We start from the raw sequence: 27,413 nt of genomic DNA on the forward strand, positions 1-27,413 counted from the left end.
TCAGTCCCTGGCACCACCTCATACCAGAGTTGAACAGTGCTCTGTCTCCTCCCCCTTCTTTTTCATAATAAACAAACACATAAATAAATTTTTAAATGAAGTATCAGACTAGAAAAGGACCTATACATGAATTTAGTACTTGATAAATATGAATTTCTTCAATTGGGGGATTAGTATTATTGAGTAACCACATGGAAGAAGGTAAATTCCTACCTCACACATCTGGGATAAATTCCTGATGAATCAAAGACTTAAATCTTGGAATTTAGAGATAGCTCAGTGAGTAGAATGCATGCTTTACCACGCATGAGACTCTGGTTTCAAGCCCTGACATACACGGGAGCACCATGGACATCAGCAGCAACAACAAAAATCCCAGAGTGGGTGGAGCAATGTTATAACCTCTCTCTTTTTGATTATATAGAGTTAAATAAAAATTGGACCAGGCAGGCTGGTTGGTGGTACTATGTACATGTGAATCCCTTTGTTCATTACTCAGCTGGTAAAAAAAAAAAAAAAAGCAAAACCCACAAAATTCTTTAAGAAATTATAGAAGGCTCCTATAATTTTACAGAGGTACATCTTGCTAAAAATGAATAGAAGTCTAAAATGTAGCCAAGAAAAAAAATAATCAACAAAATGCCTGAAGATAATCTTTTAAAAATTTCATGGCAGAAGCTGAGCAGTGACACATCCAGTTGAACGCACATGTTAGCATGCACAAAGACCTGTGTTCAAGCCCCTGGTCTCCATGAGGGAGAGGTTTCACAAGGGGTGGAGCAGTACTGCAGGTGTCTCCCTTGTCTATCCCTTCCTTCCCTCTCAATTTTTCTATGTCTCTACAAGAAAAAAAAAAAAAAAAAGGCCACTGGCAGCAGTGGGTTTTTATTTATTTATTTTTAAAATATTTATTTATTTACTTATTCCCCTTTGTTGCCCTTTTGTTTTATTGTTGTAGTTGTTGTTGTTGTCATTGTTGGATAGGTCAGACAGAAATGGAAAGAGGAGGGGAAGACAGAGAGGGGGAGAGAAAGACAGACACCTGCAGACCTGCTTCACTGCTTGTGAAGTGACTCCCCTGCAGGTGGGGAGCTGGGGGCTCAAACTGGAATCCTTACACTGGTCCTTTCGCTTTGCACCATGTGCGCTTAACCCACTGCGCTACTGCCCGAACCCCTGAAGCAGTGGTTTTATCCTGCAGGCACTGAGACCCATCGATAACCCAAGGGGCAGTAAAGAAAGATGCATGGCAAAACAACAACAAAACAAACAAAAAAAACAGACTAAAACCTGTGAACAAAATTAAAAAATATAGATGACCAGCCAGAAAAGATATTAGGATTCATATCTCAGACAAAGGGTTGATTTTCCTTAACGTATGAAAAAAGCTCTCATATATCAATAAGAAAAAGAATGAACAAGGAAGGAAGGAAGGAAAAAAATGAACTGTGGGGGGCAGATGGTGGCGCACATGTTGCTATGTGCAAGGACCCGGGTTTGAGCCCCCGGTCTCCACCTGCAAGGGGAAAGCTTTGTGAGTGATGAAGCAATGAGGCAGGTGTCTCTCTGTCTCTCTCCCTCCCTTATCACCCTCTTCCCTCTCAATTTCTGGCTATCTCTATCTAATAAGTTATAAATAAAGATAATAATTTTTTTAAAAGAATGAACTGTGTGGGGAGTCAGGCTGTAGCACAGCGGGTTAAGTGCAGGTTGCACAAAGCACAAGGACTGGCTCAAGGATCCTGGTTCGAGCCCCTGGCTCCCCATCTGCAGGGGAGTCAATTCAAAAGTGGTGAAGCAGGTCTGCAGGTGTCTATCTTTCTCACCCCCTCTCTGTCTTCCCCTCCTCTCTCCATTTCTCACTGTCCTATCTAAATGATGACATCAATAACAACAATAATAACTACAACAATAAAAATAAGACAAGGGCAAAAAAAAAGGGAAAATCAAATAATAATAATAATAAGAAGAAGAAGACTGAACCGTGGAGGGTGGGGGTAGATAACATAATGGTTATGCAAAGAGACTCATGCCTGAGGCTCCAGAATCCCAGGTTCAATCCCCCGTACCACCATAAGCCAGAGCTAAGCAGTGCTCTGGTAAAAAGGGGGAAAAAAAAACAACCAGAAGCAAGAAAGACCTGTGACTGGGGAAATAAATAGATCAACTGGGGCCAGGCAGTGGTATACTGGTTAAACACTCATGTTACAGTGCACAAGGACAAATGTTCAAGCCCCTGGTCCCCGCCTGTAGGGAGAAAGCTTCATAAGTGGTAAAGCAATGCTACAGGTGTCTTTCTGTCTCTCTCCCTCTCTATCTTCTCCCTCTCCTCTCAACTTCTCTCTGTCTCTAGCTAATAAATAAATAAATAAATAAATAAATAAATAAATAAAATAGTTTAAAAAATGGATCAACTGGACCTGCATGCCTGAGCCTCCTGGTCTGTACTAGAGTTTTTCTTTAATCATTCTCTCTCTACCTCTCTTCCTCTCTCTCCTTCTCTCTCCTTTCTCCTGTGGAATTCTCTCTCTCAATAGGAAAAATAAAGTCTTTAAAAAAAAGTAGAAATAACACTTCCAAAGCGGGGAAGGAGGAGACAACGGCAGCTGGGTGTTGAGAGACAAACACAAGTGGCTCCTGTGTGTCAGACCCACCTCATACTTCTCGAAGTAGACGTTGCCCAGGTGCAGGATGGAGGCCAAGATGCGGAAGATGCTGTCCTGGTCCTCCCCGCTAAAGCCCAGTACCTCCATACAGGCCAGCAGGTAGCGGAAATCGTCGGCATCACTCTTCCCAGAGATCTCACAGTTCCCTCCCTGGCAGAGTCAGGTCATGGTTTAGCCTCCCCTTCTGTACCCAGGGCCAGAAGCCCAGCAGGTGAAGGTGTCAGACTCTGTGACCAGAGCTCCACACATGCCCAGCTAGTTCTTACTCTGTCCCCAAAAACTGTGCTCCCATGAGGCTGGGTGGTGGCATTCCTGATTGAGTGCACACATTACCATGTGTAAGGACCCAGGTTCAAGCCTCTGGTCCCCACCTACAGGGGTTAGCTTCACAACCAGTGAAGCAGTGCTGCAGTTGTCTCTCTATCTTTCTATTTCCCCCCTTCTGTCTCAATTTCTCTTTGTCTCTATCAAAGAAAGAAAAAAGAAGAGAAAATAAATAGCAGAAGCAGTGGATTCCCTGCCCCTTCACCTGTCCCCGGCAGGCTTACCTGGTTCAGGTAGTAGTAGGTCTCTGCCTCCTGCAGACTGAAGGCTTGCCGTAGCTGTGCAGGCAGCCCAGCCAGCAGCTCATAGAAGATGTGGTAGTTCCTCTCATTTTTGGCCTATGGGGTGGACAGGGGTAGGGAGCAGGAAGTTACCCACTTAGGTGACCCCCAGCATTACATGCTGGCTCCAGGGTGCTCCCCCTCACACACATAAACACACACACACAAGCCCTCCATAGTCTACACAAAAGGGGGTGGGATGTGTGTTTGGGGGGTTGGGCCAGGCAGGGAGCCCCAGTAAAGGGGGAGGGGGCTGTGTTTCTAAAGGCAGCCTACTCTGTTATAAGTCAGGGGAGCCTTGGAGGTGGGAGCTAGTGATGTTTGGGGAGTGTGAGGGCTCCAGATAAAAGGGATAGTAGGTACTCTTCTTTCCTTTGCTTTGCTTTTATAGACAGAGACAGAGGGACAAAAAGAATGTAAATATGGAAAACTGGGAGATGTTATGCATGTACAAACTATTGTATTTACTGTTGAATGTAAAACATTAATTCCCCAATAAAGAAATTTTTTAAAACACTCAAAAAAAAAAAAAAAGGAATAAAAAAGAATGTAAATATCACAGCATAGAAGTTTCCTTCAATGTAGTGGGGCCTGGGCTCAAATATGGCAAAGTAACACACTGTCCAAATGAACTATTCTGCCAGGCCTGTGCAAAATTTGTGAGGCAGGGCCAGAGAGAGAGCTCACTGACCGGGTGGAGTGTTTATCTTGCCATGCACATGGCTCAGAGTCTAACCTAGGCATTACATGGGAGGTGCCATGGGACTGGGGGGAGCTCTAATACTGTGGTCTCTCTCTCTCTAGCTATCTGAATGTAAAAGCAGCCTGCAGCACAGGACTCACAGAAATAAAGAAAGGAGAAAAAAAAAAGAAAAAAGGGGACTGGACAGTGGGTTAAGTGCACATGGCACAAAGCACAAAAATCCTCATTCAAGTCCCCGGCTCCCCACCTGTAGCAGGATCACTTCACAAGTTGTAAAATAGATCTGCAGGTGTCTCTCTTTCTCTCCTGCTCTCTGTCTTCCCCTCCTCTCTCTATTTCTCTCTGTCCTATCCAACAACAATAACAATAACAACAAGGGCAACAAAAATGGGGAAAAATCGCTTCCAGGAGAAGTGGATTCGTAGTGCAGGCACTGAGTCCCAGCAATAACCCTGGAGGCAAAAAAAAAAAAAAGATTGAAGCAGGGTCTAGGGTGGTTCAGAGATGTTGCTGGATGTTGCTGTGGTGGATATGAGGGGACAGGTCACATCTCAGACACACACACACACACACACACACACACACACTGCACATGTCCTTCATACCTCAGCCTGCCCCTTCCCTCTCCTGCCCAGGGCCTGCTCACCTGGAACACAATCCTGGACTTCTCCAGCAGGTACTGGGAGGTTATGGCACCAGAGATCACCCCCCTGAGGGGGCACAGTCAGTTTGTGGGGTGATGGGGGCCACACAAGGACAAGAGCAATGGCAGCACAGCCTGGGGGAGTTCTCCCACTGCCACCCCCACTCACCCTTCTAGAAAGATCTCCATGAACTTCCCAAAGCGGCTAGAATTGTCATTCCTGACAGTTTTGGCGTTCCCAAAGGACTCCAGGAGGGGGGTGGCCTCCAGGATCTGACCCAGGAAGAAGATGTTTTAGGAATGCTCTGGGGCCTAGAGTTGGGGTATGTGGCTAGGGCGACTTCTAGTCTCCCCAGACACAGGTCTCCCTAATAACCTCCTTTGTATGGTAACAAAGAGATAGGGAGGAGTTCTCTGTAAACTCTAGGGTCCCACAGTGCCCCCCACTACCCCACCTAGTACACACACATGCACATACATCTCACAGGGGTGTGAACACACTGCACAAACATGCACACACCACAAGTTTCGTACCTTTATCTTCAGGAAACGACAGGACAGAGAGGAAGAAAGGACAAGAACTGAGAAGTGTCACCCAAAGGAAGGGTCCTTCTGTCCCCCATGCCAGGTGCTTCGGGGACCCAGGGCACCCAGGCCTGAAGACAGCATGTGGCCCCTAAGAATAGGACAACTGCAAGGCCATCAGTGATGCTGTGGATCTCCCTCTCTTCTTCCTCGTGCAGGAATAAAGAATCGTGTGTGTGTGTGTGTGTGTGTGTGTGTGTGTGTGTGTGTGTGTGTGTGTGTGTGTGTTATTTTTAACTGCATGAAGCAGGAATAGCATCTTACAATAACAGAACAGCTGAGCGCCAATCTAGTCAGGGTTCCTGTTCATTGAGCACCTGCTATGTGCCAGGCCCTTTGCTCTGTGTCATTGCTGACAGCCCTCTGAAGTAGGGAGAAACTGTGTCCCCATTTTATAGACCATTTTATAGGAGGGTGGGGTGAAGGAAGATGAGGTCTTGAGCTGAAGGCTGCAGAATCTGAGGTCACATGAAACTATGGGGAGCAGGGTGGAGCTGGGCCCAGTCATTGACTCAGGGAACAGGCAGGAAAGGCCCTGTCTATTGCCAGTTCCCTCCACTGTCTACCTCCATGACCTGGGAAATTCTGTGCCCATTATACAGAGGAGTAGCCTGAGGCCTGGGGAGAGGTGGGGGCTCAGTGGGTCAGGCTTCCTGTGCTATCCCTTCTCTGAGGCCCCAGACATCCAGGGTGGGCTAGCTGCTTTTCCTTCTTTTTTACTTTCTTAAAAAAAATCTTATAAGAGACAGATTTAGAGAGAGAACCAGAGCATCACTCCAGCACATGTGATGCTGTGGATCAAATTCAGAACCTCATGCTTGAGAAACCAGTGTTTTATCTACCTTCTGAGCAGGAGCTTCTTTACTCTTGGGCAAGGGCATGCCTCCAGTGGGCTGGGTGGGTGAACCTCTGGTCCTTTGTGGTTGTTCAGCCAGGTCCCAGGAGGGTCTGACCTATGGTTAGGGCAGCATCCAGTTCCATCCAGCCTCCCATCAGGGAGCTCTTGTCACCTTCCCATTCCAAGGCTGGAGCCAGGGGCCAAGTCACTGTCAGTCAAGGCCCAGCATGGACATGCAGTCAAAACCAGTTCAGTGTTAGGACTCGATGGCAGGTTGGGAGATTTGGGTAGTTGTACTGTGGCACCAGTTTTCTGACTGATGGAGCACAAGTGAAAGGCATAGGTGGCCATGGGTAAGAGTGGTGGCCAGGAACTAAGCCTTTCACCGACCTGCAGACCTGTACTTCTATGTCTCCTGTGTGACTACACAAACACTTCTAGATTCCGACACAACCCACATCTCCCTGGCCCCTGCCCAGATGGCATTCGAGAAGGCCCTCCAAACCCCAGCTCCTCCACCTTCTGTGCTTGCCAGCCTCTGGCTGTCCTTTCCCTGAAATCCAGGCACTGCCTATGTGAAGATGCCTAACCGGCCCACCTCCTCAATCCCACTGCCCTTGGCACAGGTCTGACAGCAACTCTGTGCTGCCTATGGCTCTGGCTGACACAGCTGGCCTGGTGCTGACCACTCTCACACCCCACTCCGAATTTTCCACATGTTGCTGCCTGACCTTTGAGCTGTGTTCACCACCTCCAGGGCCTATACCACCATCCTCCCTTGCCCATATGCATGGCACCTTTGTACGTGCTCTGTGTCCAGATCCCCTGAGACTATGCTTTCTCTGTAGATATCCCAGTGAGATAGTGTACTGGACAGTCCTTGCCACAGACATATAATTTACTTGTGTTTTTTTCCTTTATATCTCCTGCATTAGAATGAAGCTCCCATCTGCTGACTGAGTAGGGGTTACCTCCTGAGTACCTAGCCTGACTTGGGCCTCAGGGAATTTTTTCTAAGGTTCAGAAGACCCAGCACCACCGCATCCACAGGGCCCTAGTCTTGCATAGACTCTGACCTGGTGTCCCAAATACCCTTGAAGTTTCCATCCTAGCATCTGCTGCCACCCTCCACTCCCAGGTCCATGCTGCCCCCTTCAGTAACCCAAGGACCAAGCCAGAAGGCCAGGCCAAGTAGAAGCAGTCAGGTTATGCCCCTGCCCATGAAGCCTCCACTCTCCTTTAAGCTGGCCTAGGAGTGGGCCCAGAGCCATAGGGGGCCCCCAAAAGTCAAAGTGCCTTGAATCCTACAAGCCATCCTACCTCCAAGTGGACAAGAAGTCTGCCTTTAGGAGTGTGCCTAGGGGTCCCAGAGAGACAAATGGACAGAGCATGTGGTAGGCAAACCCACCTGCTGTGTGATTCCCCGAGTCTGGTTCACAGCGGTCAGATAGCGCAAGATCAGCTTGGTGGCTTCCGTCTTCCCCGAGCCACTTTCCCCACTGAGCACATGGAGGGGGGACAGTCAGTCTACCCTGGGCACAGGCAGGTGACTGTCACCCCTACCTCCACTAGTCACCCCACATTAACAGGCATGCATGGGACCCCAGCGGAGGCCCACTCACCTGATGATTATGCACTGGTTCTGTTTGGCATCGAGCATTTTGGCAAAGGCAAGGTTTGCAATTGCAAAGAGGTGCCTACAGAGATCAAACACTGTTGCCTCTGAGCTTCCAGACCTACCAGCAGTGGGCTGGGGGGCAGGATGGCTTTCTGCCTGGCCACACACCCACTCCTGTGCCACCCCCTTGGTCCCTTAGAGAAGTGCTCTCTCTCCCATCCTGGGCTAAACCACAGTGCTCCAGCCCACAGAGAGGCTACTGGGCTGGGCAGTGGCTGGGGGGGGGGGGGACAGGTACAGCTTAGACATACCCCTACCCCTGCAGACACTCACGGAGGGTTCTCGCCCAGGGCCTTGCCGTTGTACTGCTGCACCTGCTCTGGCCCGTAGATCCCAAACATCTGGTAAGGGTTCAGCGAAACCAGGATGTTGCCAATGTATGTCTGTTGACAGACCACAGCCTCAGATCCAAAGACTCCTTCCACCAGCCCTGGAGCCTGGACCCCAGTGTCCACAGGCAAGCATGCCTGGCTATTGGGCCTCAGTATCTGGACCTGGATCCCTCCATTACTCGAAGGGTCATTTGCTCTGCCCTTCCTCCCACATCTTGGTTCTAGGCCTCTGGACCTCCATTCTGAATAACCTCCCTCCACCCCTCATCCTGGTCCAATCTCCCTTCTCTCTATAACCCAGACCTAAACATTCTTGAACTCCAAAGGTAGAGGCAAATGGGATATATTTCTGGGTCCCTGGTCTAAGTGTAGGGATCTGCCCTGGTAATCACTAGCCTCAGACCCTGGATCTTATGACTTTGGATTTTAGACTTTGGATTTTAGAGCCAGAGAGATGGCTCAGGCTGTTAGAGCATCAACTTTCATGCATGAGGCCCAGAAGCTGCAGGTTCAATCCTCAGCACCTCCTTATGCTAGAGCTAAGTAGTGCTCTGATCCTCTCTCTAACACTTACAAGAAAATGGGGAGGGGCTAGGTGGTGGTGCACTTAAAAAGAAAAAGGTTTCTTTAAAAAAGAGGGGGCTGGGTGGTAGTGCAGTGGGTTAAGCACACATGTTGCAAAGTACAAGAACCAGCCTAAGGATCCTGATTCGAGCTCCTGGCTCCCATCTGCAGGGGGTTGCTTCACAAGAGGTGAAGCAGGTCTGCAGGTGTCTATCTTTCTCTCCTCCTCTCTGTCTTCCCCTCCTCTCTATATTTCTCTCTGTCCTCTCCAATGACAGCAATAGCAACAACAATAATAACAGCAACAATGAACAACAAGGGCAACAAAGGGGGAAAAATGACCTCCAGGAACAGTGGATTTGTAGTGTAGGCACCGAGCCCCCAGAGATAACCCTGGAGGCAAAAAAAAAAAAAAAAAAGAAAATGAAAATGAGGGGGATGGGCAGTAGTGCAGAAGGTTAAATGCACATGGCGCAAAGCACAAGGACCTTCACAAGGATCCTGGTTCGAGCCCCCAGCTCCCCACCTACAGGGGGGTCACTTCACAAGTGGTGAAACATGTCTGCAGGTGTCTGTCTCTCTCCCTCTCTGTCTTCCCTTCCTCTCTCGATTTCTCTCTGTCCTACCCAACAACAACAAAACCAGCAATAACAATAATAATAATAACAACATGGGCAACAAAAATGGGTCAAAATGGCCTCCAGGAGGAGTGTATTTGTAGTGCAGGCACCAAACCCCAGCAATAACCCTGGAGGCAAAAAGAAAAAAGAAAGGAAGGAAGGAAGGAAGGAAGGAAGGAAAGAAGGAAGGAAGAAGGAGTTGGGTTAAGCACAGGTGGCACAAAGCACAAGGACCGACATAAGGATCCCCGTTCAAGCCTCTAGCTTCCCACCTGCAAGGGAGTCACTTTTCAAGCAGTGAAGCAGGTCTATAGGTGTCTATCTTTCTTTCCCCCTCTCTGTCTTCCCTCCTGTCTCCATTTCTCTCTGTCCTATCCAGCAACGATGACAACAATAATAACTACAACAATAAAAAACAAGGGAAACAAAAATGGAATAAATAAATAAATAAATATTAAAAAGAAAGAAAGAAAATGAGGTGGCTGGGTTGTGGGGTATCCAGTTGAATACAGACATTACCATGAGCAAGGACCTGCTCCCTATTTGCAGGAGGAAGGTTTCATGAACAGTGAAGCAGGTTTGCAGGTGACTTTCTCTCTCTTAATCTCCCCCTCCCCTCTCAATTTCTCTTGTCCCATAAAGTAAAATAGAAGAAGAAAAAGGAAAGGGAAAAATGGCTCCTAGGAGTGGTGGATTTGTAGTGCAAACACCAAGCCCCAATGATAATCCTGGCAGCAATAAAATAAATAAATAAATATTAAATGAATAAATAACTTTATTTAAATGACTTTAAATTTTAGAGCTCTGGGGTGTAGCACTTTTATGCACAGATGGCATCAACCTTACTGCACAGACCAGAAGCCACAGTGTGGGGCCTGCTTCCCATTTTGGCCCCAAGAGGCAGGGAGGGAAGCCAGCCCAGCTGTCTTATTATTATTTTTTTTTAGTATTTATTTATTTATTCCCTTTTGTTGCCCTTGTTGTTTTATTGTTGTAGTTTTTGTTGTTGTTGTTTGGTAGGACAGAGAGAAATGGAGAGAGGAGGGGAAGACAGAGAAGGGGAGAGAAAGATAGACACCTGCAGACCTGCTTCACCACCTGTGAAGCGACTCCCCTGCATGTGGGGAGTCAGGGGCTCAAACTGGGATCCTTATGCCAGTCCTTGTGCTTTGCGCCACATGCACTTATCCTGCTGTGCTACTGCCCGACTCCTTGTCTTCTGTTTTGTTTTTTAATGTATATATTTGGGGGGATGCTTGGCAGTGAGGCACCTGGCTGAGTGCACATGTTACCATATGAAAGGACCTGGGTTCTAGCCCCCTTCAGGAGAAAAGCTTCACAAGTAGTGAAGCAGTGTTGTATGAGTCTCTGTCTCTCCCTATCTCCCCCTTCCCTCTCAATTTCACTTCAATAAATAACATTAAAATAAGATTTATAGGGTCAGGTGGTGGTGCACATGGTTGAGTACACACAGTGTAGTGTGCAAGGACTCAGGTTCATGTCCCCAGTCCCCAACTGAAGGAGGCAAGCTCCACGAGTGGTGAAGCAGTGCAATAGGTGTCTCTCTTTCTCTTAAATTATTTATTTATTTATTCATGAGAAAGACAAGAGAGAGAGAAAGAACCAGACATTGGGGGTCGGGCGGTAGCGCAGCGGGTTAAGTGCATGTGGTACAAAGCACAAGGACCGGCATAAGGATCCTGGTTCGAGCCCTGACTCCCCACCTGCAGGGACTCGCTTCACAGGCAGTGAAGCAGGTCTGCAGGTGTCTATATTTCTCTCCCCTCTCTGTTTTCCCCTCCTCTCTCCATTTCTCTCTGTCCTATCCAACAGCGAACGACATCAACAACAACAACAATAACCACACCAAGGCTACAACAACAAGGGCAACAAAAGGGGGAAAATATGGCCTCCAGAAGCAGTGGATTCATGGTGCAGGAATTGAGCCCCAGCAATAGCCCTGGAGGCAAAAAAAAAAAAGAATCAGACATCACTCTGGTACATATGCTGCTGGGGATTGAACTTGAGACCTCATGGTTGAGAATCCACTACACCACCTCCCAAACCACAGTCTCCATCTCCCTCTCCATTTCTCTGTGTCCATCCAATAAATAAATAAATAAATGATTTATTTATTCATTATGAGAGGAGGAGGACACACAAAGAAGGAGAGCATCACTGGTACTTGCAGTCCTGGGGAATGAACTCAGGAACTCACGCTTGAGAGTCTACCATTCTACCCACTGCACCATCTCCCCAAGTGCCTTCAGGACCTGATCTCAGGACAGAACCAGCTCTGGGACTCACGTAGATAAGGTTTCGTTCAAATCTGGTCTTGAGGTTGGACAGCACGGTGGTTTCCTGGAGGTCTCTAGGAGGGCAAGGAGAGAGGGACTCTGTGGTTAGAAAGGCCTAGGTTTGGGAGTCGGGCAGTAGCGCAGCGGGTTAAGTGCAGGTGGTGCAAAGCACAAGGACCGGCTTAAGGATCTTGATTTGAGCCCCCGGCTCCCCACCTGCAGGGAAGTCGCTTCACAGGTGGTGAAGCAGGTCTGCAGGTGTCTATCTTTCTCTCCCCCTCTCTGTCTTCCCCTTCTCTCTCCATTTCTCTCTGTCCTATCTAACAATGGCATCAATAACAACAAGGGCAACAAAAGGGAATAAATAAATATTTAAAAAATTTTTTAAATTAAAAAGAAATAGGCCTACGTTCAACTCCTATCGCTGATGCTGAGCAAGTAGAAACCCTTTGACAAGTCACTAAACTTCTCTGTGCCTCAGTTTCTTCTTCTGCCTGGGATGAGTATGATGGTGGCCATCCTCATGGGGTGAGGGCATGAGTGAAATAAAACATTCCCCAATTAATCACACAATAGACAGACAGGTGTGTCTGCTGTTCCTGCACTTCAGCAACCCTAGGAGACTAGAAAGGTAACCAATCCAGTTAAAGCATTTCGTTTCGCACAATGTAGCCAACCAAATTGTATGTTTCATTTTCTATTCACTTGCATCTTGGCAGCCCAGATTGGGTGTGGAACTAATCAATCCACTTCATGCTTTGTCTTATATGATGACTCACAATGTGACCAATCTGTTCGCACATTACCCTTGATCACACCTGATTGGTGCACCTTGTAACCAATCAAATGTACCACCTTGTAACCAATCAAATGTACCACTTTGTAACCAATCAAATGTACCACCTTGTAACCAGTCAAATGCACACTGTGCCCAGCTTGAAGGGTATATAAGTGGCTTTCCAAATCAGTAAGTGGTCTGGAGTGGCAGCAGTTCACTAGACAATGCTGGTCACAGTCTCAGACTTGTCCTATAGAACTGCTGCACCCAGGACACAGCTAAGGCAGTACTGAGAGGGAAGTTCATAGCTATACAAGCATACATTAGAAAACAAGAAAAAGCACAAATAAACAGCCTGATTGCACATCTTAAAGACCTAGAAGAAGAAGAACAAAGGAACCCTAAAGCAACCAGAAGGACAGAAATCACTAAAGTTAGGGCAGAAATAAATAACATTGAGAATAAGAAAACCACACAAAAGATCAACGAAAATAAATGTTGGTTCTTCGAAAGAGTGAACAAAATCGACAAACCTTTAGCCAGACTCACAAAACAAAAAAGGGAGAAGACCCAAATAAATCAGATAGTAAATGAAAGAGGAGATATCACAACAGACACCGCAGAAATTCAACATATCATGTGAGGCTTCTATGAACAACTATATACCACCAAGCTAGAGAACCTGGAAGAAATGGACAATTTCCTAGATACCTACCAACTTCCAAAACTAAGTAAAGAGGAAGTGGATAACATGAACAGGCCCATCACAGCTAATGAAATTGAAACAGTTATCAAAAATCTCCCCCAAAATAAAAGTCCTGGACCAGATGGTTTTACAAATGAATTCTACAAAACCTTCAAAGAAGAACTAATACCGCAACTTTTGAAAGTCTTCCAGGAGATAGAAGACACTGGAATACTCCCTGCCAGCTTCTAAAAGCCAACATCACTCTGATACCAAAATCAGACAGGGACACAACCAAAATCTCTGATGACCAATATCTCTGATGAACACAGACCAATATCTCTGATGAACATAGATGCAAACATATTGAACAAAATTCTAGGCAACCGGAAACAGCAATATATTGAAAAGATTGTTCATCATGACCAAGTGGGGTTTATCCCAGGCATGCAAGGTTGATTTAATATATGTAAATCAATCAAGTGATCCACCACATCAACAAAAGCAAGACCAAAAACCACATGGTCATATCAGTAGATGCAGAGAAAGCCTTTGACAAAATACAACAACCCTTTATGATCAAAACACTACAAAAAATGGGAATAGATGGAAAATCCCTGAAGATAGTGGAGTCTATCTATAGCAAACCTACAGCCAACATCATACTCCATGGTGAAAAACTGGAAGCATTTTCACTCAGATCAGGTACTAACAGGGCTGCCCACTATCACCATTACTATTCAACATAGTGTTGGAAGTTCTTGCCATAGCAATCAGGCAGGAGAGTTTGGAAGAGAAGTCAAACTCTCCTTATTTGCAGATGACATGATACACAGAAAAACCTAAGGAATCCAGCAAGAAGCTTTTGGAAATCATCAGGCAATACAGTAAGGTGTCAGGCTACAAAATTAACATTCAAATGTCAGTGGCATTCCTCTATGCAAACACTAAGTTAGAAGAAGTTGAAATCCAGAAATCAATTCCTTTTACTATAGCAACTAAAACAATAAAATATCTAGGAGTAGACCTAACCAAAGAAGTGAAAGACTTGTATACTGAAAATTATGAGTCACTACTCAAAGAAATTGAAAAAGACACAAAGAAGTGGAAAGATATTCCATGTTCACGGGTTGGAAAAATTAACATCATCAAAATGAATATATTACCCAGAGCCATCTAAAATTTAATGCTATCCCCATCAAGATCCCAACCATATTCTTAGAAGAATAGAACAAATGCTACAAATGTTTATCTGGAACCAGAAAAGACCTAGAATTGCCAAAACAATCTTGAGAAGAAAGAACTGAACTGGAAGCATCACACTCCCAGATCTCAAATTGTATTGTAGGGCCATTGTCATCAAAACTGCTTGGTACTGGAACATGAATAGACACACTGACCAGTGGAATAGATTTGAGAGCACATAAGTGAGCCCCCACACCTATAGACATCTAATCTTTGACAAAGGGGCCCAGACAATTAAATAGGGAAAGCAGAGTCTCTTCAACAAATGGTGTTGGAAACAATGGGTTGAAACATGCAGAAGAATGAAACTGAACCACTGTATTTCACCAAATACAAAAGTAAATTCCAAGTGGATCAAGGATTTGGATGTTAGACCACAAACTATCAGATACTTAGAAGAAAATATTGGCAGAACTCTTTTCCGCATAAATTTCAAAGACATCTTCAATGAAACGAATCCAATTACAAAGAAGACTAAGGCAAGTATAAACCTATGGGACTACATCAAATTAAAAGGCTTCTTCACAGCAAAAGAAACCACTACCCAAACCAAGAGACCCCTCACAGAATGGGAGAAGATCTTTACATGCCATACATCAGATAAGAGTTTAATAACCAACATATATAAAGAGCTTTCCAAACTCAACAACAAGACAACAAATAACCCCATCCAAAAATGAGGGGAGGACATGGACACAATATTCACCACAGAAGAGATCCAAAAGGCTGAGAAACACATGAAAAAATGCTCCAAGTCTCTGATTGTCAGAGAAATGCAAATAAAGACAACAATGAGATACCACTTCACTCCTGTGAGAATGTCATACATCAGAAAAGGTAACAGCAGCAAATGCTGGAGAGGGTGTGGGGTCAAAGGAACCCTCCTACACTGCTGGTGGGAATGTCAATTGGTCCAACCTCTGTGGAGATCAGTCTGGAGAACTCTCAGAAGGCTAGAAATGGACCTACCCTATGATCCTGCAATTCCTCTCCTGGGGATATATCCTAAGGAACCCAACACATCCATCCCAAAAGATCTGTGTACACATATGTTCTTGGCAGCACAATTTGTAATAGCCAAAACCTGGAAGCAACCCAGGTGTCCAACAACAGATGAGTGGCTGAGCAAGTTGTGGTATATATACACTTCACCATTTTCAGCCAATCTTGGATGGACCTTGAAAAATTCATGTTAAGTGAAATAAGCCAGAAACAGAAGGATGAATATGGGATGATCTCACTCTCAGGCAGAAGTTGAAAAACAAGATCAGAAAAGAAAACACAAATAGAAACTGAAATGGAATTGGCATATCACACCAAAGTAAAAGACTCTGTGGTGGGTGGGTGGAGAGAACACAGGTCCAAGAAGGATTCAGAGGACCTAGTGGGGGTTGTATTCTTATATGGGAAACTGGGGAATGTTATGCTTGTACAAACTATTGTACTTACTGTTGAATGTAAAACATTAATTCCCCAATAAAAAAAAGTCAGAGTCAAAAAAAAAAAAAGAATAGTGCTAGATATCTGGATTAGGGCAAAGAGTAGATCACAAACATGAGAAAAAAATATATATACCACTAATTGTTTACCCTGTTGATCTGACCTAGGGCATATATATATAAATATATATATTTAGCACAGGAGCCTGTGTGGCTTCTTAGTCCCTGTCAGTCTGTGTTCTCAGTCCATGGTCACAGCTGGGAATATTCTAGGCTGCACTTATTTCAAGACCAGTCTCTTTTGAGTGGCAGAGTACCAATATTTATATCTTAATGTTGGCATATGCTTGTTGTTAAGAATTCCCTAGATTTTGTGACAAGTGACTTTTTTTTTTTGTAACTTTAATACTGGACAAATTTGGTTGCATTTGTTAAATTGAACCCTGAACATGAAAACAAACAAACAAAAAAAACTGATGCACCCTGGAGCTGAAACACTCTAGAGCTGTAATACTCAGAGCTGTAACACTTAGAGCTGTAACACTTGGAGCTGTTCTGCAGTAATTTTTCTGGAACATGAGTACATGTGGCAGAGGGTTGAGTCACCATGTTTGGGGACAATACTGACCAGAGTAGTTCTCACATTTTGGGCACTTTGGGCATGCTGGCTCCCTCACTACACACCCCACCCCCAATCTGTGTTTGAGAAACTCAAGCAGAGAGGCAAAACTCTCTGTCCAAGGTCCTCAAGCTAGAAAAAGATGGCGCTGAAAATTTTAATTGGGGGAAAAGGGGCAGGCAGTGGTGCATTTGGTTAAGTGCACATACTAGGGAGTCAGGCGGTAGCGCAGGTGGCGCCAAGCGCAAGGACCAGCTTAAGGATCCTGGTTCGAGCCCCCAGCTTCCCCCCCCTCACCTGCAGGGGAGTCACTTCACAAGCAGTGAAGCAGGTCTGCAGGTGTCTATCTTTCTCTCCTCCTCTCTCCATTTCTCTCTGCCCTATCCAACAACGACAACAATAATAACTACAGCAGTAAAACACAAGGGCAAGGGCAACAAAAGGGAATAAATAAATAAATATTTAAAAAAGAAAGAAATGAAGACAAAATTTTTTTTTTTAAAAAAGGCACATACTGCCATGCACAAGGACCCAGGTTCAAGACCCCCACTCCCTACCTTCAAGGGGGGGACACTTTCATGAGTGATGAAACACGTCTGCAGATGTCTTTCTCCTTCTCTTTTTAAAATTTCTTTACTGGGGGATTAATGGTTTACAGTCTCGCTCCCTCTCTATCTCCCCTTCCCTTTCAATTTCTGTCTTGTCAAATAAAGTAAGAAAGGGAAAAAAACAAAAAGTGTATTGCACCAAAGTAAAAGACTCTGGGGTTGGGGTTGAGGGAGGGTTCAGGTCCTGGAACATGATGGCAGAGGAGGACCTAGTAGACTGGGAAATGTTATCCATGTACAAACCATTGTATTTTACTATCAGCTATAAACAATTAATCTCCCACTAAAGAAATTAAAAAAGAAAGAAATAATTTTAACTTTTTGCCACCAGGGTTATCTTTGGCTGAGGCTCAGTGCCTCTGCATGACTCCATTGTTCCCAGTAGCACCTCCCTCCTCTATTTTTTTATAAAGCATGAGAGACAGAGAAAGGAGAGACACCTGCAACACTGCTTCACTGATTGTGAAGCTCCTCCCCTGCAGGTGGAGACCACAGGCATGAACCTGAGTCCACACACGTAGTAACTCACAACCGCACAGGCCCCACCACCTGCTCACTCACTCCAGCTGTGTCATGTCCTCCACGCCGTCTTCCATGCACTGCTGGCGGGACTGCATGCTGGGCAGGTTGCGGATGGAGTGCATCTGTTGAAGAGGTGGGGGTCAGCCATGGGAAGGCTCCCAGTGGCCAGCACAAGGCTGCCACCTCCCCCATGCCCACTGCTGGGAAGGGAACCCCCAGTTAGGCCTTGCTCATGGGGACACAGCCTACCCTCCACTCACATCTCCTGATACCTCACATCATGACTGGTGACATCTGGAGGACAAGTCTGGGTGCAAAAGCACTGCTCCCTCAGAGCTCCCAGAGGTCCTCCCCACCTCATGCTCTCAGAACACACACTCTCTCCTGGTGGGTCTTGTGTGGCTCTGCTTAAATGACAACGAGATAAACATTCCTTTATTGGGAGCTGGGCGGTAGGGCAGCAGGTTAAGCGCACGTGGCGCCAAGCGCAAGGAGCAGCGTAAGGGTACCGGTTCAAGTCCCTGGCTCCCCACCTGCAGGGGAGTCGCTTCACAGGCGGTGAAGCAGGTCTGCAGGTGTCTTTCTCTCCCCCCTCTGTCTTCCCCTCCTCTATTTCTCTCTGTCCTATCTAACAATAATGACATCAATAACAATAATAATAACTACGACAATTAAAAAAAAACAAGGGCAACAAAAGGGAAAAATAAAATAAATATTAAAAAAATTCCTTTATTTTCTCTTTCCTCCTCCTCCTCCTCCTCCTTTTTCCCTGGAGCACTGCTCAGTTCTGGCTTATGGTAGTGGTGGTGGAGGAGGGATTGAACCTAGGAACTCAGAGGCTCAGGCATGAAAGATGACTGCATAACTGCTATGCTATCTCCCCAGCCTGATCAATATTCCTCTTTTGATGCATGAAGTCTCTGGCAACACTCAGACCAAAATTGTCCTTTTCAGCCCTGAGCCTCAGCCAGGGACACACACCAGCCTGGGTCCTTGAGCCCATGTGCAGTGGTATTTGCAGCTGAGCCAGCTCCCATGCTCACAGGCCCTAAGTTGTCTGCAAACATGCAGGCAGGCCTGTGGGCTTTGCCCACATTAGGGGGTTTGGGGGAGAAGTCCAATGCTGTTTTGGGCCGCCAGTGTCTTTGTCAGTCCTCAGCCTGAGCAATACGACCCCATAAAGACAGATCTCCATTTCAGGGCATGCATGTGTTTCTTTGTTGATGATGGCACCTTATAGCCACTGAGGCCAGCATGTGACTGGCACTCTGCCTTTCTAGCCTGCACCCCTCCCCAAGCAGGTCAGGAAAGGGGACACTAGGAGGAAGCCCCATGGGCATGTGCCTGTCACCCAGCAGTAAGTAGGACACAGCAAGTATCATCCTCAAGGCCTGGCCCCCTGCCCACCCGGCGGCCATGGCCACACACCCTAAATAATTCAGCCACTCACGTATTCCAGGGTGAGGAGGGCCCAAGCATCCTTGCCCCTCAGTCCTGGGCGCCCAGTGCCTCGCTCCTTCAGAGCTGCAGCCCACACAGCACGGGGTACCCGCCGCCGGGGCCAGGGCCCCCCCAGCAGCCAGGCTGCCCCACTCGCCATTGCCTGCTCCACTGGGCCGTGTGCAGAGCCGGCAGGCAGCCCCTGTGCGCCCCGCCCAGCCTGGGTATCCCGGGGGAGGCTCCGGTGACCACCCCCCTTCTTACAGGGCCACCTGCTGGAGGGCTCATGTTCCGCTATGAGCATGGCAGCAATGCCTGGTCTGGCACCCCTGGGAGACACGGTTTTGTCCTTGAGCCACAAAGGATTCAGATGGACTCCTGGCCCACTCTAGGGTCCACTGTGCTGCCTTCTGGACCTCAGTTTGCCCACAGAATAGAGAGGAAGTTGGAAACTTGTTTCCTGGACTCTCTATTCTCAGTGCAGAAGCCTGGACTTAAGCTGGAAGCCCTCAGTGAGGGGGGGTTCCAGCCTTTTTGCCCTGTACCTGCCTTTACTTTCCTAAGCACCCCTTTAGTGAATGACCCCCTCCCCCCAAGACACTGGGAACCTGAGACCACTCTTCCCAACTTAGAGATAAAAAGACTGACACTCAGTGTGAGCAGCTCCCTATGGCTGTCTCCTGCCCTCTCCCCCAGGACAGACCCCCAAGCCCTCCCCCAGAACAGTCCCCCATACCTTATCCCACCAGCTCTGGTGGCTAACTTCTTTCCGGGAAGCCCCCAGAGGCAGGTAGGGCATGTCAGAGCCTGGGTGGCAGGGCAGGTCTCCTGTGTGCACTTGTGGCTGGGGTCTGTGGGCCTGGGGATGCAGCCAGAGGCTAGACCAGAATAGACCCCATGCTCTTCTGGGCCCAGACTGGGAGCCCTGGGGCGGCTGGGTGGAGGGCTGCAGGGCATCAGGGCAAGGAGTCTGGAAAGAGCTCAGCCTTTGCACCTGTGGCCTAACCACAGCAAAGCGCCCAGGGCCCACCTGGTGTTGCTTGTCTCCTCTGGGGAGAGGTCCTCGTGCCCCAGGCAGTGTTTGCCAGCGATGCCATGGCACCCACGTGGCCCTTGCTTGGTCACACTTGGCCAGTGGGTGAGAAAGGCTGGGCCTTAAAGCCTTTGTCTCTGAGGGGTCATTGTCCTTGGAATCTATCTGATTCTGGAGTTCAGGCCCCACTGGTGACTTAGGGTTCTCTAGGGCAGCCTCCTCTCCTGACTTCTCCAGGCCCGGGCAGGCAGACTCAGTCAGCTGCCCAGCTCCAAGCTCGTGGTGTCTGCCCAGAAAGAGACTGTCAGCATCAGTGGTGGGGTCCTCTGGTACAGGGGGCGGCCTGGAGAAGCTGGGGTGGTTGCCGGGGCCTCCCGGCCAGGGCGAAGGTGACTGCTGGGAGGCCAGCTGGTCCACGTCCCAGCTAGGGGCCAGCGGGGGCACTGTCCAGGGCACGTCCTCATCCTCTGGCTCCTGCTGGCTCTCCTGGTGTCCAAAGCCAGAGCCTGGCCAGGTCGGGCTCCCCGAGGGTGGATGGAAAGGCTGCTGCACTCGTGGCTTCACGGCCCTGGTGGGCGGCTCACTGAGCCTGCGCCATGTGTGCGGGAAGCGCGAGGGCAGGTGGAGAGAGGCGCGCCGGGGGCCCAACCCCGGGGGCGGCAAGGAGGGCCGTGGAGAGCCCAGCACGGGCGAGGAGGGCGGGCCCAGACGCCCTGAACCCCTGCGTGGAGCCAGGGACTCCCGCAGCGAGTGGGGACGACGTGGCGGGGGCGAAAGGGGCGGTGGGAACGCGGTGCGTACTGACGGCTGCGGAGACATGGGACCCCACGGGGAGCGGTAACCCAGGCTGGGCAGGCACCTCAGCGAGGGCTGCCGAGAGGGCCGGGGACTCCAGGCCCGTCTGAGCGAGGCCTGCGGCGACATGCGTGGGAAGCCCATGGTCGCCCCTCGACGACGGGAGCCCCTGAAGGAGGGCCGGGGGCCAGGGAAGGCCAGCAGCTCAGAGGGCAGCTCCGGCCTCAGGGGTGGGGGCTCCATAAAGCCCCACCAACTAGCCTGGGGTGCTAGCGGCACGTGGGCAGGAGCGGCCCAAGGTGGGGGATGCCGTCGGAGGGAGCTGTAGGGGGAGGTGAGCCGAGGCAGGCCTGAGAGCACAGGGGAGAAAGGCGGAGTGGGTGGTGGGCCTGGGCTGGGGGGCCGTCGGGCAGACGGAGGGGACAGGAGGGCGCTCCAGTGAGAGAACGCGGGTGTGAGCACTGGCCTCGGTGTGGGCCTGGGTGGTGCTGGCTTGGGTACGGGCCTGGGTACAAGCCGGGGCGAGGCTGGGCAGTGCAAGTTGTTGTTGTTGCGGGCCTGAGCCTGGGTCCTGCGCAGCATGATGGGCGTATTGGGGCGCTCTGGGTCCATGCCTGCCAGCTTGTAGCCGAAGCGCTTGTAGGCAGCCTCACAGGCTGGCGCCGTGCCCAGGCGGGCCTGGGCGCTGGTGCGGAGCCGGGGCACCGGCCTCTTCTCTGACAACGTCTTCTTGAGGAAACGCGCCAGTGAAGTGGCAGGCTGAGCGGAGGGGTGTGTGAGGTCGGAGAAACCCAGGGTGCTTCGGGCCCCAAAGGCAGACAGGGCACGCTGCAGGTGGCGCTGTGTGGGTGATAGGAGACGCCAGAAGGGCTGGGGGTAGGGTGCCAGCCGGGCAGGTAGCTCGTCCTCCTCCTCCTCGTCAGCATCGCCCAGGGGCAGCGGGATGTCCAGAGATGGGGGTAGTGACACGTCCAGCCTGTCCTTCCCAAACAACTTCACCTGCGGCCGAGGGAAGAGGCGGAAGCGACGGATGAGGGATAGCTTGGAGCGTGCCGGCTTGTCCATGCCCTGCTGCTCAAAGAAGGCAGCGCTGGGCAGGCGGAAGGATGTGCTGGGCCTCTCCCTGTCCACCTCCTCAGGCTCCTCCAGTTCAGCGATGTCATCCATAGGATGTGCGTAGGGGTTATGGGGCAACAGCAGAGATGGCGGAGCCCAGGGGTAGGCCGGGGCCTGCTCCCCTGGGTACATGTAGGGCACACTGGGGGCATAGATGGCCTGGTCCCCCTGCAGACCACCAGCGTAGGGCATGTAGGGGGCATCATAGGGGGCTGTCCTGTAGACACCTGTGTAGGCTGCATCGCTTGGGAAGTTGTACCCTGGCACATCATACGGCAGATAGGGCACCTCAAAGGGTGTGTAGGGGTCCAGGTAGTAGCCTTGTGGGTAGGCCTCGGCCTCAAGTGTGTCGTAGTAGCTGTAGGGGGAGGTGTACCCTGTGGGAGCGGCATAGGGGGGTTCATAGTCTCCATAGCCATAGGGAGGGTAGAAGGGGCCGTTGTAGTTGTAGTAGTCAGGGTGGTGGTAGTCACAGGAGTTCCCAGGGGGGTAGCTGTGCAGGTAGTCTCCGTAGGGTGGCCAGGCGGGGCTGTAGGGGTCCAGGTAAGGGTCCAGGTAGGGGTCCAGGTAAGGGTCCAGGTAAGGGTCCAGACAGGGGTCGGGCTCCCCATGGCGGTAGAGCGAGCGTTGGTCATAGTAGTCATCACCCTCACGGTGGTAGTCATAGTACTCGCCCAGGTCCTGGAAACCCTCCAGGCCGTAGAGTGAGCGGCGGGAGCCAGCATGGTGGAAGGGGGCCTCATCCTCGAAGGGCAGGAAACCCACAGGCTCCCCGGATGAGTAGATACTGTGGCTGCGTGGGAAGCGGCGCAGGTGGCCACCTGGCTGCAGGATCTCTGCGCCCGATGGGAAGGGCAGCTTGCGGGAGCCCATACGGCCGTCAGAGCGAGACATCCAGGCATCCACAGCTTCCCGTTTGCTGCCCGCTTCCTCAGCCTTCTTCAGCAAGAAGCGCTTGGTGAGCCAGTTGATGGCGGTGGAGGCCTTACTGAGTGACTGGGCACGGGGCCTCAGGCGGCCATAACCGCGCCGGCCAGGAAAGCGGATGACCATGAAGGAAGGCTTCTTGCCCTTCATGGCCCGCTTCTTCTTGCCCATGCGCATCTGTGTCATGAGCTTGGAAGTGGACTGGAGCACTGTGCGTGCCTTCTTCTTGCGCTTAGTCTTCTGTGGGCCAGTGTGCAGGCCCCAGAAGAATGCTGAGGCACTGCGGAACTGCCCCTTCTTGGAGATCTTGGGGGTGCGGTCGCGGAAGCCCATGAACAGGCGTGATGTGCCCTTGAGACTGCGCTTGGGCTTCTCAGGCTCTGGGGCCTTCTTGCCCTTTTTGCCTTTCTTGGCTTTCTTCTCCTCATCTTCCTCCTTTGCCATGGTGGTCTCCTACTCAGTGGGTCTGGGGCCACCTTCCTGAACTCAGGAGTCTCAGGGCCCGGCTCTGAGCTGCTGGGACTGCCTGGCTGGCCTAGGAGAAATGGCCGAGCTGCCTCTGGCCAGGACAGATTCTGAGAGCGGATCCATAATTCATCTCCTCTGCCTGGCTCCTTAGGTTTCACCCCAGGCAATGGTGGAAAGTGTGTGTGTGTGTGTGTGTGTGTGTGTGTGTGTGTGTGTGTGAGCGAGCGCGCACTCACACGCAGTTTACAGGTGTACCACCCCCAGTCCCCCAGGACTGTGCTGGGGACATCATTTCTGGCTGTAGAGTTGCCACAGGACAATCAAATCTAAGAGCCACCAGGACAATGGGGCCCTTCCTGTGCCTCAGTGAGGCCAAAAGAGTGTTTGGGTCAATGCCAGGTCAGAGGCACAAGTGGAACCCCAGAGATCATTGAAGTCCCACTCCCCAGCATATCTGTGTTGGTGTCTTAGGCTTGACCTGGTCTCCTGAACCCAGATGGGCTTCTCCAACACAACCCATCCCCCAAACCCTCTGGGGCGGGGGGACCTGGCCCTTCTAGCCCCTGGAAGGGGAGGAGGGAGTGGGCAGTGGAACCAGAGCTGGCTAGTTCTCTGTGTGAATAATGCAACAGGGAGGCCAACACAGTGGAGACTGCTCTGTGGACTGTGGGGCAGCAAGCTGGGGAGCAGAGGGGCAGAAACAGAGTGTGAGAAGCCTGGCTTTGGTCCCCAGCTCTGCCATTGCTGATTGACTGAATGGCCAGTGAAGCCCCAGGACCTCTGTGGGTCTTGCTCTTCTGTTCTGGACAGTGGGGATCCAAGAGTGCCTTGTTGCATTGGCAGAGAGGAAGTTAAGGTTCCTGATGGCCCTGGTCTCTCCACATATTCCCAAGCTGAGGAGACAGTAGCTGTGTGACCATTCCCATCAGGGGATGCCTTACCCGACAGTATCCCTGGGCCAAGTGGCAGTGCAATTTGCTTTGGAGAAGTTGCACTGACAAGACTAAGTCAGGCTGGAGAAATAGCATAATGGTTCTGTAAAAAGCCCTGCAGGCGTGAAGCTCTGAAATCCCAGGTTCAATACCTAGCACCATCATCAACAAGAGCTGAGCAGTGTACCAGTGGAGAGAGCGAGCGAGCAAACGAGAGAGGCAGGAGAGAGAGGAGAGATAGAGAGAGATAGAGATAGATATATAGGAACACTAAGCTGTGGAGCCTGGGGAGCACCCACATGGTGGATTGAACTTCCTATTACACACATAGCCCTGGATTTGAGCTTTGGCACCATCTGAGAGCATCAAAGGTGATGGAGTGGTGCTAGAGTGTCTCATCTCTCTCAGTCTGTCTGTCTCTCACTCTAAAATGAAGAATAATGGGAGATAGTATGGCACCAAAGGTAGCTCCAGTGCTGGGGTGTCTCTCCCTCTCTGGGTGGACAGATGATGGAAGAGAAGTCTAGGAAGTGAGATTGTCCCTGTGTGAGTTCCTGGCACTGACTGTCACTGAGCCTGGGCTGGGAGGTTGTGGCAGAAAAGGGATGTGCTTAGACCTGCATTTTCATAGGCTCTGTGGCTGTGGTTTAAGGACAGATGTGGGGCTCATTTGGCACTAACATGGGAGCCCAGGTGAAGGAGGGTGCAGGACCAGGCAGGGGCAGTAATAGAAGTAGGAGCACTAGTTTACTTTGTAAGCAGAGTTGGGTGGGGGCTCACAGGCAGGTCCCTCTGAGGCTTCCTGGCTGAGTAGAGAGGAGAGGCTATGAGCTGGGGGAGGGCAGGCAGTGGGCACAGACTTCAGATGTTTGACTGGACACAGGCTGGTAAAATAGTTCAGCTGAACAGTGTGCTGCTCTGCCATGTGCATGACCCAGGTTCAAGCCTGGCTCCTACCTCAATGAAGAAAGCTTCAACTTTCTCTGCCTCTCTACTTAAAAAATAAAATAAAATAATGAGTAAAATAAAATAAAACACAGATGTCTCTCTGGCAAGGTCAGGGTTTGGGCAGCAATGGGGCTGACGATATAAGTGAGGCAGCAGAGGTCTGGGGCCAAGGAAGCGTGGAGTGGCTGAGGAGGCAGACCTGGGCTCCTTGGTGAGGCTAGTGTGAGATGACCATTGGACTATCAGTCACCTTAGAGCTATTTGGGAGACCCCAGTGGGATGGTGTGGGTGAAGTGCTTATAGTTTAGTGGGAGGTTTCTTGTTTGTTTTTCATAGAGGCAGAGAAATGAAGGCCACCACAGCATCAAGGATTCCTCCAATGTGGTGGGGGCCAGATTGAACCTGGGATCAGCATATGGCAAAGCAGCACATTACCCAAGTGGGCTATTTCAAGAAAGGGTTTAAGAAAGAAAGGACAGGGGTGGGGGTGGTGTATCCAATTGGGCATGCATGTTATAATACTCAAGGACCCAGGTTTGAGTCCCTGCTCCCCACCTGCAGGAGAGATGCTTCATGAGCAGTGAAGCAAGTCTGCAGGGAAAAAAGCCTACTGGGACCAGTGGATTTGTAATGCTGGCACTGAACCCCATCGATAAACCTGGTGGTAATGAAAACAAAAAGGGTGGGGATAGATAGCATAACGGTTATGCAAAGAGACTCATGCCTAAGGCTCTAAAGTCCCAGGTTCAATCCCCTGCACCACCAAAAACCGGAGCTGAACAGTGCTTTGGTTAATAAATAAATACAAAAATAGATGGGGAGGGAGGCAGGAAGGGAAGCTAGAAGATGACTTACCTGCTAAAGCAAACACTATACTATGCTTAAAGACTCAGATTCAGGAAGTAGGGCAGTAGCTCAGTGGGTTAAGCGCACATGGCACAAAGCGCAAGGACCAGCGTAAGGATCCCGTTTCAAGCCCCTGGCTCCCCACCTGCAGGGGAGTCACTTCATAGGCAATGAAGCAAGTCTGCAGGTGTCTATCTTTCTCTCCCCATCTTCCCCTTCTTTCTCCATTTCTCTCCGTCCTATCCAACAATGACGACATCAGTAACAATAATAACTACAATAAAACAGCAAGGGCAACAAAAGGGAAAATAAATTTATTTTTTTAATTATTAAAAAAAAAAACCTCAAGTTCAAACTCCCAGCCTTCTCATGGGAGCATCACATAAACTGAAGCAAGAGGTGGTACAATGGATATGTCATTGGACTCTCTCAAGCACGAGGTTCTGAGTTCAATCCCTGGCAGCACATGTACCAGAGTCTAGTTCTCTTATCTTTCTCACCAAAGTAAATAGTTAAAAAAAAAAAAGTGAAGCAGGGGGGCCGGATGGTAGCTTAGCAGGTTAAGCACACATGGCACAAAGCACAAGTACCAGCATAAGGATCCTGGTTTGAACCCTTGGCTTTCCACCTGCAAGGTGGTTGCTTCACAAGTGGTAAAGCAGATCTTCAGGTATCTGTATCTTTCTACCCGTCTTCCCCTCCTCTCTCAATTTCTCTCTGTCCTACCCAATTTCTCTCTGTCCTACCCAATAAACAGCAATGGCAACAATTAACAAACAAAAGTGAAGCAGTGTTATCATGTCTATTTTCTTTCCTCCAGTCTATTCCCTTCTCTGTCTTTCACCTTCTATCTGGGGCACAAAAAAGTCTCCCAGGAGTGGTGGAATCATGCAGGTGGGAAGCCCCAGTGAAGGCCTGGCAACAAGGAGAAAAAGGGAAGGGGAATGGAGAGGAAGGGAGTGGAGTGGAGGGGAGGGCATGGTTAAGACCCAAGAGGTAGAGCAGTAGAGGTTTGGATTCTCCAGCAGAAGGTCCTGAGTTTGATCCCCAGCAACGCATAGCCAGAGTGATGTTCTGGTTCTTTCTCGTTCATGTTAATAAATAAATAAACAAACCTTTAGGGGGCAGGTGGTGGTGTACCTGGTTAAGAGCACATTACAATGTGCAAAGACCCAGATTCAAGCTCCTGGTCCTCACCTACAGGGGGAAAGCTTCACAAATGGTGAAGCAGGGCTGCAGGTGTCTCTCTTTCCCTTTCCATCCCCCTCCCTTCTCAGTTTCTCTCTGTATCTAATAAATAAGAAAAAAGAATTTAAAAAAAATAATAAAACGAACAAACCTTTAAAAAAAATAAATAAAAGGACCATGATGGTCACAGGTGTACCTATGAGATAACGAACAAACTGTAGGTGATGAGTCATGGCCCAGTGAGCTTTGGGAGTAGAATGCATGTCTGCCCTAGGTTTCATCCCCATCAAAAC

At 49.4% G+C, this 27,413-nt stretch overlaps 1 protein-coding gene across 1 annotated transcript in view; it reads right to left on the bottom strand.

Moving 5' to 3' along the window:
* Positions 1-23,182, bottom strand: part of MYO15A (myosin XVA) — a 74,876-nt gene extending 51,694 nt beyond the window's left edge. Inside the window, exons 1-11 of the mRNA XM_060203202.1 lie at positions 19,604-23,182; positions 17,467-17,549; positions 11,542-11,605; positions 7,992-8,101; positions 7,663-7,737; positions 7,449-7,539; positions 5,152-5,157; positions 4,787-4,890; positions 4,621-4,684; positions 3,215-3,328; positions 2,655-2,816 (exon numbers count right to left, since the gene is read on the bottom strand). Of these exons, the coding sequence (XP_060059185.1) occupies positions 2,655-2,816; positions 3,215-3,328; positions 4,621-4,684; positions 4,787-4,890; positions 5,152-5,157; positions 7,449-7,539; positions 7,663-7,737; positions 7,992-8,101; positions 11,542-11,605; positions 17,467-17,549; positions 19,604-23,182 (4,452 nt within the window). The remainder of the gene's footprint in view (positions 1-2,654; positions 2,817-3,214; positions 3,329-4,620; positions 4,685-4,786; positions 4,891-5,151; positions 5,158-7,448; positions 7,540-7,662; positions 7,738-7,991; positions 8,102-11,541; positions 11,606-17,466; positions 17,550-19,603) is intronic.
* Between the last annotated feature and the right edge of the window lie 4,231 nt (positions 23,183-27,413).

This window comes from Erinaceus europaeus, chromosome 12 (assembly GCF_950295315.1).
Source record: "Erinaceus europaeus chromosome 12, mEriEur2.1, whole genome shotgun sequence".
Lineage (NCBI taxonomy): Eukaryota > Metazoa > Chordata > Mammalia > Eulipotyphla > Erinaceidae > Erinaceus > Erinaceus europaeus.